Source organism: Hirundo rustica, chromosome 30 (assembly GCF_015227805.2).
Source record: "Hirundo rustica isolate bHirRus1 chromosome 30, bHirRus1.pri.v3, whole genome shotgun sequence".
In the NCBI taxonomy this organism is placed as follows: domain Eukaryota; kingdom Metazoa; phylum Chordata; class Aves; order Passeriformes; family Hirundinidae; genus Hirundo; species Hirundo rustica.
In genome coordinates, this window is record NC_053479.1 from 427,562 (window position 1) to 438,259 (window position 10,698).

The 10,698-nt window shown below is 62.2% G+C and overlaps 1 protein-coding gene across 1 annotated transcript; it reads right to left on the reverse strand.

Annotated features, from left to right (window-relative positions):
• Positions 1 to 2,655: 2,655 nt before the first annotated feature.
• On the reverse strand, positions 2,656 to 3,129 carry LOC120764507 (twist-related protein 2-like). The gene has a single exon (XM_040088499.1). The coding sequence runs from the start codon at positions 3,127 to 3,129 to the stop codon at positions 2,656 to 2,658; it is 474 nt and encodes a 157-aa protein (XP_039944433.1).
• Positions 3,130 to 10,698: the final 7,569 nt, after the last annotated feature.

Here is a 10,698-nt window from a genome sequence, read left to right on the forward strand (position 1 = left end):
ATGGGGAATGGGGAATGGGGAATGGGGAATGGGGAATGGGAAATAGGGAATGGGGAATGGGGAATGGGGAATAGGGAATAGGGAATAGGGGATAGGGAATGGGAAATAGGGAATGGGAAATAGGGAATGGGGAATGGGGAATGGGAATGGGGGAATGGGAATTGAGAAATAGGGAATGGGGAATGAGGAATGGGGAATAGGGAATGAGGAATGGGAAATAGGGAATGTGAAATAGGGAATGGGGAATGGGGAATGAGGAATGGGAAATAGGGAATGGGGAATAGGGAATAGGGAATAGGGAATAGGGAATAGGGAATAGGCAATAGGGAATAGGGAATAGGGAACAGGGAATAGGGAACAGGGAACAGGGATGGGAGCTGTTCCCGAGCTCCCCCAGTGCCCCGGAGCAGCCAGCGGTGTTTATAAATAAAAGCAAATGAAGCAGCCGCCAGACAAAGCCGATTCCAGGCGAGAGCAACCGTCCCCAAAGGGAAGATTTATCCAAGGTCTTCCAGGAGACACAATTAAGTGAGGGCAACGCGAGAGAGGCGATAAATCCAGGGAGACAAATGAAGGGCGAGGAACATCAGCCCTCAGCCTCTCCCCCCGGCACTTCCAGCTTCCAGCCTCATTTTCTCCTCCAGCAGGGAAAGAAACCATTTTAATGCGCTCAAGACTCTGCCGAGAGGAGCTGGGGGAACTTCAAACGTGATTTCTGTTGCCTGAGGGCTCCATCGCCCTTTCCCCGGCCGGTGTCTCCCGGTTATCGGGGGCACATCCACATCCAGCTACCCCAGCCCCGTCTGATATTTAACAGGCTGAGCTCCGCTATCCGGGGGCTGCTTTCCATTAGGGAATCTCAGCCCCGGGAGGGAGACGGAGCCTTCCCAGCCCGGCACCGCTTCCCTGGCGGCTCTTCCCTGCTTTTGGGGCTTTGCCGGGAGAATCCTCCTCCCTCTCCCTCCCTGCCCCGGGATGAAAACGCCGCAGGCTGCCCCGGGGAGGGCGATTCCCTGCCCAGCTGGGGGATGCACGCTCGGGATCAATTTTGACGGGAATGCTGATCCCTCTGCGCTCACGGGAGCTCTCCAAAGTGACTGGAGGGGTCTTCAATCCCTGTTCATCCCGGGAGAGCAGCTCCTGCCAGGAACTCGGCTTAAACAAACAGCTCCGGGAGTCGGTGCCGGCCCCGGAGCCGCGCCGGGTTCGGCGCAGAGGGAGCAGAAATTTCCTGCTGGTTGGGAGGGATCTGGCTGGGAAAGGGAGTCTCAGGGTGGTTCACCCTTAAATAAAACCCCTTGGGAGAGGCTCAGCACCCTGAGCCAGCGCTGGCGCCTCCACGGCCTCGAATTTGGGGCTGCTCAGTGCCCAGGGGGAGCCGGGAGGAGCCCTGGTCCTGTCTGGGAAAGGGAACCGAGCTCCTGGCTTGGGAATGTCCTCTGGAACTTTCTGCTCCTGCTCTGCTGGAAGCGCCAGCGCCTCATCGACCCCACTCCTCCCGTTCCCGATTCCTCCCAGCCCCGAAACTCTGAAAATCGGATTATTCCCCTCTCGGGGATGCCCAGGTGGTGGCTGGATGGAGCTGAGTCCATCAGACTTCCCCACGCAGCGCAGGATTCCCGCGGATCCGACGGGATCACGGATCCCATCCTGTCTGTGGAGCTCCGGGAGAGGAACAGCGGGAAGCCAGGCAGGCTGGAGGACACGAGGCCACCCCGGGGCAGGGCGGGTTCGACACCTGGGCAGCCCCAGCAAGGCCAGGACAGCATTTGGGAACAAATCGGAATATTAAAATCCCCTTTTAAACCTTTCCCACCCCTGCGGAGCGGGATCCATCGCTCCAGGACAGCTCGGGAGGGGAATCCATCGCTCCGGGGCAGCTCGGGAGGGGAATCCATCGCTCCAGAGCAGCTCGGGAGGGGAATCCATCGCTCCAGAGCAGCTTGGGAGGGGAATCCATCGCTCCGGGGCAGCTCGGGAGGGGAATCCATCGCTCCGGGGCAGCTCGGGAGGGGAATCCATCGCTCCGGGGCAGCTCGGGAGGGGAATCCATCGCTCCGGGGCAGCTCGGGAGGGGAATCCATCGCTCCGGGGCAGCTCGGGAGGGGAATCCATCGCTCCGGGGCAGCTCGGGAGGGGAATCCATCGCTCCGGGGCAGCTCGGGAGGGGAATCCATCGCTCCAGAGCAGCTCGGGAGGGGAATCCATAGCTCCGGGGCAGCTCGGGAGGGGAATCCATCACTCGGGGGCAGCTCGGGAACCGCCACCTCCTCCCGCTCTGGGTTACAAATCCCCCATCCCTGGAGTGCCAGGAGGGGCGGCCGCGACTCCCAGCAGGATCGAGCTGGGACACGGTGGTGACACTGCCACATGTACCCAAACCAGTGTGACACAGAGGTGACACTGCCACACTTACGTGACACCGCCACACTTACGTGACACCGCCACATGTACCCGGCCCAGAGTGACACGGAGGTGACACCACCACACGTACCTGACACTGCCACACGTACCTGACCCGGTGTGACACAGCGGTGACACCGCCGCACGTACCTGACACTGCCACACGTACCTGACACTGCCACACGTACCTGACACTGCCACACGTACCTGACCCGGTGTGACACAGCGGTGACACCGCCGCACGTACCCGTCTCAGTGCGACGCCGACATGGACCAGGCGCCCTCCATCCTCCACACGGAGAAGGCGTAGCTGAGCCTCTCGTGGGCCAGGAAGTTGCAGCTGCTGGCCACCTTGTGGTCCAGCTCGTCGCTCTGCAGCACCTGGCACAGGAAATCGATGTAGCGAGCGGCCAGCTTCAGCGTCTGGATCTTGCTGAGCTTGTCCGAGGGCAGCGTGGGGATGATCTTGCGCAGCTCGGCGAAGGCGTCGTTGAGGGACTGGGTGCGCTGGCGCTCCCGCACGTTGGCGATGACGCGCTGGGCGTGGGCGTCCTCGGGGGGCTGCGGGGCCGGGCTGCGCCGGCTGCGCTTGCCCTGCGGCGAGGGGGCTCCGCCGGGACCCTGCCCGCGCTTGCGGACGCTTTTCCTGGGCGCCCGCTCGGCCTCGTCCTCGCTGGTGGCCGCGCTGCCTTCGGGCGACTCCGGGGAAAGGTTTTCCTCCTTCATCTCCTCGGCCGGTTGGGACGAGGAGGAGCCGGCGGTGGCTCCCCAGGCCAGGCCCGGAGCATTCGCCCTCGGGGCTCCCCCGGGCGCCCCAAGCTCCCTCCAAGGAGCTCCTTGGCTTTTCCTTTGGGCCAGGAGAGGAGGGCGCCGGGATGACTTCGGGAGCGGCTCCTGCTGATAGGGCGAGCGGGGCGGGGGCGGACCAGGCGCAGACCAATGCAGGGGAACGCCAGCGGCTCTGGAGCTTATGGGTTCCAGATTTCCTCTCTCCCTCCCCACCGCCACCCCGAGCCCTCCGGCACAGATGCTCCGGCTGCCGCCCGGATGTCGGGATACGTTCCCGGTGCCAAGGGAGCCCCAGCCATGGAGCTCAGCCGTGGCTTTGGGGGTTTTTTTTTTAAATTGTTTTTCAACCCAGTTGACCCCACAAAGAAATGTTGTTTGGGGTGGAGGAGGAGACTTTCACCTGTGAGGGACCCAGGCGGGGATGTGGAGCCGCAGGAGCGAGTCAGGAACTCCCAAAATCCAAAGGAAGAGGCAGCCAAAGGGAGGTCGGCATCTGTAGGGCTCTTGAGGAAAGGCTTCAGTCAAAATGAGCTTGAGTTTGTGTCCAGTCCATTTGTCCATCCCTCCCTCCATCCATCCATCCCTCCATCCATCCATCCCTCCATCCATCCATCCATCCCTCCCTCCATCCATCCCTCCCTCCATCCATCCCTCCATCCATCCCTCCATCCCTCCATCCATCCATCCCTCCATCCATCCATCCCTCCATCCCTCCATCCATCCATCCCTCCCCTGCCTCCATTCCCGACATCCCACAACGCCCTCATCACCCTCACCCATCACCAAACTCCTGTCAATTAAATCCAGCCGCGCCTGGGCGGAAGAGGAAGAAGAGGAGGGAATGGAAGAGGAACAGGAAGAAGGGGAAGGGGAAGGACAGGACCTCTCTGCTCTCCGGGGCTGAGAATCCCGCAGGAGGACGGGATTGGGGCCGGATCCAGAGCCCTCCGCTCCAGCAGCGCCGCCGAGGGCTGGGGAGCTGCCGAGGCTCGGGCTGCGCCTGGCCTTTATTCCCTGATTAATTCCCTCTCTTTTTTTTTTTTTTTTTCCCCTTATTATTATTGTTTTCCTTTTAAAAGAAAATAAAATGGAATTGAATTTCGCTGGGAGAGGGGTTCTGGCCGGGGGAGGGGAGGTTTGGGATCGGGGCTGGGATCCCGGAGCAAAGGGAGGAACACAATGAGCTTTGAAGTGCAGGAAGGAGCAGCCCCACACCCCAAGGGGCTTTTGTCCCCACATTTGGAGGGTTTGCGGCTTCTCCCTCAAACATTTCAATTTGTTCTTTCAGTGAGTGGATTTTTTTTTTTTTTTTTCCCTTTCGGGAGGATGTTCATCCAAACTTTTCATGGAAAGGTCACGAGGCACCAGAGCGGTTTCGACAGCTCCTCCAGCTCGCTGGGGGTTTTTTCTGGTGCTGCTTTTGACACATCGGGGAAAATTTCAGGCCTTAAGGAAAATAAAAACCGACTCAGCCAAGCCCAGCTCACTTGACTCAGGGAGAAGCCACCGGATGGGAGATTTGAATTCCCGATTCCCACCAATTCCCGGCCCCTCTGGATATGTTCCCCCCCCCTCCTCACATCCACCACCCCCAGGAGGATTTTGGGGGGAATCTCCTCCCAGGGGACAAGGGACGGGACAGAAGGAAACAGCCACCAAAGGTTTAGGTTGGATATTGGGAAAATTCCCCCAGGGCAGGGGTGGAGTCCCCGTCCCTGCAGGGATTTAAAGGAGGAGGTGGCACTTGGGGACACGGTCAGAGGTGGCCTTGGCAGAGCCGGGGAAGCGTTTGGTGCCCTCAGAGGGTTTTGTTTCATTTCGGGATTTTTTTTTTTTCCTCCCGAGTTCCTTTTCTTTGTTCCGGAGGACAAAAATAATCCCCGTTTCATCTCGCGTGAAGGAAAAAAAAAAAAAGAAACTAAAAAAAAAGGATAACGCTGATAAATGGGAAACATGAAAGGGAGCCGGGAATAGCCGCTGCTCCTGGAGGCCGGGAAGCGCCTTGGGACCCGCAGGTTTTTCCAGTTACGGCGGCTTCGAGTGGAAACAGCTGCGGGGCGGCCAAAAAACGCGGAGCATCCGCGCCGCGTGTGGTTGCCGCGGCAACCGCGGGGAATTTGGGGCGCGGGGATCGGGCTGGCAGCGGGAACCCGCGGGGGGCTTTGATCCCGGGCTGACGGATGGACCCGCGATCCTTTTTCCCCGGCCCGGTGACCTCACGCTCCTGGAACGCGCCGGGATCCGTCAGAGCTCGGAGACGGAGGCGAAGCGCGGCCCTGGGGGGATCGGGAGCGATCCCGGCGTTTTCCCGAGGGATGAGGCACGGGAGGGACCCCGAGGGTGCGGCCATCCCCCCGGGCTGGGCCCATCCTGTTCCATTTAATTCCGGCACGTGGAAGTTTCTTCCCCCCTTTTCTTCCCCATCTGCTCCCATCTGGCCGTCAAAGCAGCCAGGAGCCGGGATCGGGGTGCTGGAGCTGTCCCGAGTTTTCCCAGCACGGAGCTGGGAATGTTGGGAATGTTGGGAATGTTGGGAATGCTGGGAATGTTGGGAATGTTGGGAATGTTGGGAATGTTGGGAATGTTGGGAATGCTGGGGTGAGTCCCTGCTCGGCCCCTCCCGGCCCCCAGAGCTGCTCTTGGATCTGCATCGATCCCTCAGGATCCTGCTCGGGATCAAAGGTGCCCACGAGCTTTTCCCCTTTCCCCCAGGTCTCCCCTCCCAAGGGCTTTGGAGCCACCCCGGGAGGGTCCCCGGGTGCAGGAGGTGACAAACGAGGATTCCCGGGAAATGGGAGCGAGGGGACTTCGCAGGCCAGGAATGAAACCGGGAGGAGGGAGCGGGAGCCTCTGTCCCACAGCTCAGGAGCGAATCAAAACCCCTGGGAGTGTCCAAGGCCGCGGATGATGGAGGGATGATGGATGGAGGGATGGATGGATGGATGGATGGATGGATGGATGGATGGGTGGATGGATGGAGGGATGGATGGAACCACATCCCAGGGAACGCTCAGTTATTTTTCTGGGAGCAGCTCTGGGATCCCTAGGAGCTGACTCCGGCTCCTGCCTCTCTGCTGGGCCGAACTGGAGCGGAAAGTGGGCTCGGAAAAGCCCCTGGAGCCTCAAAGCACGCCCAGAGCCACTGCCCGTGGGTGTCCCCAGGCCCGGGTGTCCCCAGGCCCGGGTGTCCCCAGGGTGGGGGTGCCCGGCAGGGACCCCCGGCTGCCCCAGAGGGAAGGATCCCGCTCTCCCCGAGCTTTCCCGATGCCAGAGCTGCCCGCAGCACATCTGGGACCCCCCCGGAGCCTTCAAAGCCGTGTCTGGGGAGAGACGAAAGGCCCGGCTCAACTCCTGGCCGGAGATGAAAGGAAAACTCTCCCTCGGCGGCTGGAACGAGTTCCCGGTGCTCGGGAGCGGGGCTGCGGGGGCCCATTTCCTGCGCCGCCTTTCCAGAGGGATTTCGCAGCGGATTCCCGGCGTGGCCGCGGCCCCAGAGGGCTCCGGGCTCCCCGAGGGGCTTCCCGGGATGCTCGGTGGGCTGGGGACGATGAGGAGCAGCGGGACCGGGAGGGAAAAAGCTCCTTCAGGACCAGCCCGGGGTGGGGGAGCGGCTGGCGGGCGGATGCGAGCGACAGATTTTCCTCATTTCGTCCCAGGAAATTCTATTCCGATTAAAAAGCGTTTGATGTGCACGGAGCGGGCGGGGGGAGGCCGGGCCGGGCCGGGCTTTATGGGGATCGTGAACCAGCTCAAAGCTCCCGGGATTTCGGGGCCGTGCAGCTGAATTTGGGGGTTTATTCCAGCCCATTCCCGGCCTCCCAGCCCCGTCCTTCTCTCCCATTCCCGGCCGTTATTCCAGCCCATTCCTGGCCTCCCAGCCCCGTCCTTCTCTCCCATTCCCGGCCGTTATTCCAGCCCATTCCTGGCCTCCCAGCCCTGTCCCTCTCTCCCATTCCCGGCTGAGGAGGAAGGGAAGCAATGGCCCTGCCATGGGAAGTGGCTCCAGCCCAGCTCCAGGGAGCAGAGGGACCCCCGGAGGGGCCGGGACCCCCCGATGACCCCGAGCTGCGCCCTGGCCCCTTCGGGCTCTCCACAAAGCTCATCCCGAAGGCTCTTCCCAGATATCCCAGCCTGGGGATTTTCAGCCTCCTCGTTAAGCACTCGGCCCATATTGAACCGTTTTATTCCCTTGGTTGCTCTCCAAGCTGAGAATTGTCCTAAAAATAACCATTCCCAGTTCTGTGTGTGATGTTCTCCCCCCTCTCCCAGCCCCTGGCTCCGGCCCAGCTCCCCCAGCTCCGGTGAGTTCATCCCGACTCCAAAACTGCTCGGCTGGGGATCTTTAATCCCAGAGCTGCTTCTCACCCAAACCCGTGGCTGGAGCACGAGCATTCCCTCGGGAACGGCGGCAGGACTGGGCTCGTGTCCGTGTGTCCAGCTGGACGTGACCCCTGGGAGCCAGGACACTCCTTGGGATTCCTGGCTCCAGCCCCAAGCTCTTCCTCAGGGACTCTTCCTCACCCCTCTCCCTCCTTTCCAGACCCTCAGGAAGCCAGGAGCGAGGTGGGATTTTGGGGATTTTCTGATTTTTCCACCCAAGCTCTTCCTCAGGGACTCTTCCCCACCCCTCTCCCTCCTTTCCAGACCCTCAGGAAGCCAGGAGCGAGGTGGAATTTTGGGGATTTTCTGATTTTTCCCAGCCAGGGGACAAAGGGCAACTCCAGGCCGAGCCAGGCGGATGCAGGGAGCAGGGTGGTGACATCCCCGTGTCCTGCCAGCCTTGGGGACACGCTCCGTGCCCGTGCCCAGCGTTTTCCCGGCCCCCATTCCTAGGGAACGGCCCGGACTTCCACGGGAAGGATTCCCCTGGGAACGGGGACCTGTCACCCTCCTGCAGGTCCCTCCGGCTCTGTCCCCAAGGCCAGCACCACCCGTGGGACCCTCTGGAAGCGCCGGGACCAGGCCCAGAGGTGAGGGACACCCCCAGAGTGTCCCCGGCACGTCCCCATCCCAAAGCCACCTGCAGGGTCCCCGGCCCCACCGGGATCATCCGGAGCCTTTGAGGCGCCGCTTCCGCCCTCGCCACATCTTGAGCGCAGATTGGGAAAATGCAAAAAGGCTGTGGTTTTCCTTCGGGTGCCTTTGAACCCCTCCACGGGCGGGAAAAGCGGGATTGGGGCCGCGGCCGGACCCCGGGGAGGGGCAGAGTCCCCCCCAGTGGGGTGCTGGTGACAGTGGGGGCCCTGCTCCAGCATCAGAACACCCCCAAAATCCAGCAGAGGCTCCCCAGTTCCTGAAGATTCCTCAGGCCGCCCAGCACCAGGGAGCAAGGAATGCTGCATGGGGGGAAAAAAATGGGCAATTCCATGAAAGATGGGGCTGGGAAAAGGCTGGTGCAGCTGGAGAATGGGATGGGGTGGCCGGGACTTTGTGGGGGCTGAGGGGACAGAAGGGGTCAGGGCGAGGGACGGATTTGAGTCTCCTGGGACGGATTTGAGTCTCCTGGGAAGTGTTTGGAGCCACCAGGACATCTGTCCTCTCCCGTCCCGGTGCCAGGGGCCGGGAATTCCAGCTGGGATCCTTCCCTCGGAGCGAGACCTCACCCAGGGCTGGGTTCCTGGGGGGACTGGGGTCACCCCTGCAGGGCCACGCTGAGCTCCTCGCTGGCCCCGGGGCACGGGGATGTCCCGGCTTTGGGGATGTCCCGGGTGGTTTTGGGGTGTCCCAGGAGGTTTTGGGGTGTCCCAGTGTGGTTTTGGGGTGCCCCCGGTGTTTTTGGGGTCCCGCTCGCGCTCCCCCCAAGCCCGGGCTGTGCCACTGCCGCCCTCTGGTGGCTCCTGCGGGCCCTGCACCCGGGGTGTCCCCGGGGTGTCCCCAGTGTGTCCCCACTGTCCCCAATGTGTCCCCGAGTGTCCCCAAAGTGTCCCCAATGCGTCCCCGGGGTGTCCCCAATGTGTCCCCAGTGTGTCCCCGGGTGTCCCCCAAAGTGTCCCCGGGTGTCCACAAAGTGTCCCCAGTGTGTCCCCGGGTGTCCCCAATGTGTCCCCAGTGTCCCTGGGTGTCCCCAATGTGTCGCCAGTGTCCCCGGGTGTCCCCAGAGTGTCCCCGGGTGTCCCCAATGTGTCCCCAGTGTCCCTGGGTGTCCCTGGTGTGTCCCTAATGTGTCCCCAATGTGTCCTCAGTGTCCCCAGTGTGTCCCCAGTGTCCCCAGTGTGTCCCCAGTGTCCCCGGGTGTCCCCAATGTGTCCCCGGGGTGTCCCCAATGTGTCCCCAGTGTCCCCGAGTGTCCCTGGTGTGTCCCTAATGTGTCCCCAATGTGTCCTCAGTGTCCCCAATGTGTCCCCAGGGTGTCCCCTCCCCTGGACCCCACCCCACGCTCAGTGGTGGGACTGGGATGGGGCTGGGAACGGGAACTGGCTCAGGGCTGGCCCCACAGCCCCCCCGAAGCCCCCTGCCCCTTGCCTGCTTCCAGGGAAAAGGGATGGAAAACCACCACCACTTCCCCAGCACCCCCTCTGGGCTGAAATCCCCGAATCCCAAGGGATTTGTGAGGGGAAAAGCCACCCCAGCGTGGCTGCGGATGAGGAAGCGAGGCGTTAAACACTCCCCAGCACCTCAAAAGGCGCCGTGCCGTTCCCTGCCATCCCCCCTGGATCCCAGGGCTCCCCAGGGAATTCCAGAGCAGCCAGGCTGGTGAGGGAGGGCTGTATTTGCGGTGGCACAGGGTGACAGCGAGGGTGGCACCGACCCCGGCACCCCCAGGCGTGAAGCAGGAGGCATCCACGTAAAAACAGAGGGAATATTTACACACGGGATCCTTTAAAAAGCTGGGATGTGGGGTGGGAACTCCAGGGCTAGAGCACGGCCCGGGGGCTGGATTAGGGACTCCAGCAGGTCACAGCCTCACCCCAAAGGTGCCCCTGGATGGATCCCTGGGCCCACCTCAGCAGCCCCTGTCCCCTCCCCTCCGCTCCTGCTTCCACAAAAACATTTTTCCCCGTTTTTTTCCCCTCCTCTCCCCGAGGCTCAGGCAGGTCAGGCCGCTCCCCACACGCACCTTTTCCCCCACACAGCCGCTGCTGCAAGCTCAAGCGTTGAACACTGCGTTTATGGGATCCCGCTCCTTTCTACCCCGAGCCCTGCCAGCAGCATTCCCAACCCCGGGAGCTGCCCCGCTGCCGCCCGCACCCCGCGGAACCCAAACCCCAAAAGCCCTGGAGAGGCTGGGAGCTCCCGGGAGGCTCAGCCGGGCTCTTCCCGCAGGGACAACCGAGCTGAGGAGGTGACACGGCACAAAGTGACAAAGGCTGGGACCCCGCGGAGGGCTCCGGACCCTTCCCCTCCCTCCCCATAGAGCCAGCGGCGATGGGGGAGGAAAAGCCAGCAGGAAAAGCCCCTGCGCGGACAGACGGACAGCCAGGGAGCTCCGGGAGGGGCTCCTGCTCCGTGTCCAAGCCGCTCCTCGCCGTCCCAAACCTCTCCCGGAGGCTCAGAAGTCGCTGAGGA

Bases quoted from the DNA above. Each gene is read 5' to 3' on its own strand.
- LOC120764507 (XM_040088499.1), bottom strand. From the start codon at position 3,129: ATGAAGGAGGAAAACCTTTCCCCGGAGTCGCCCGAAGGCAGCGCGGCC.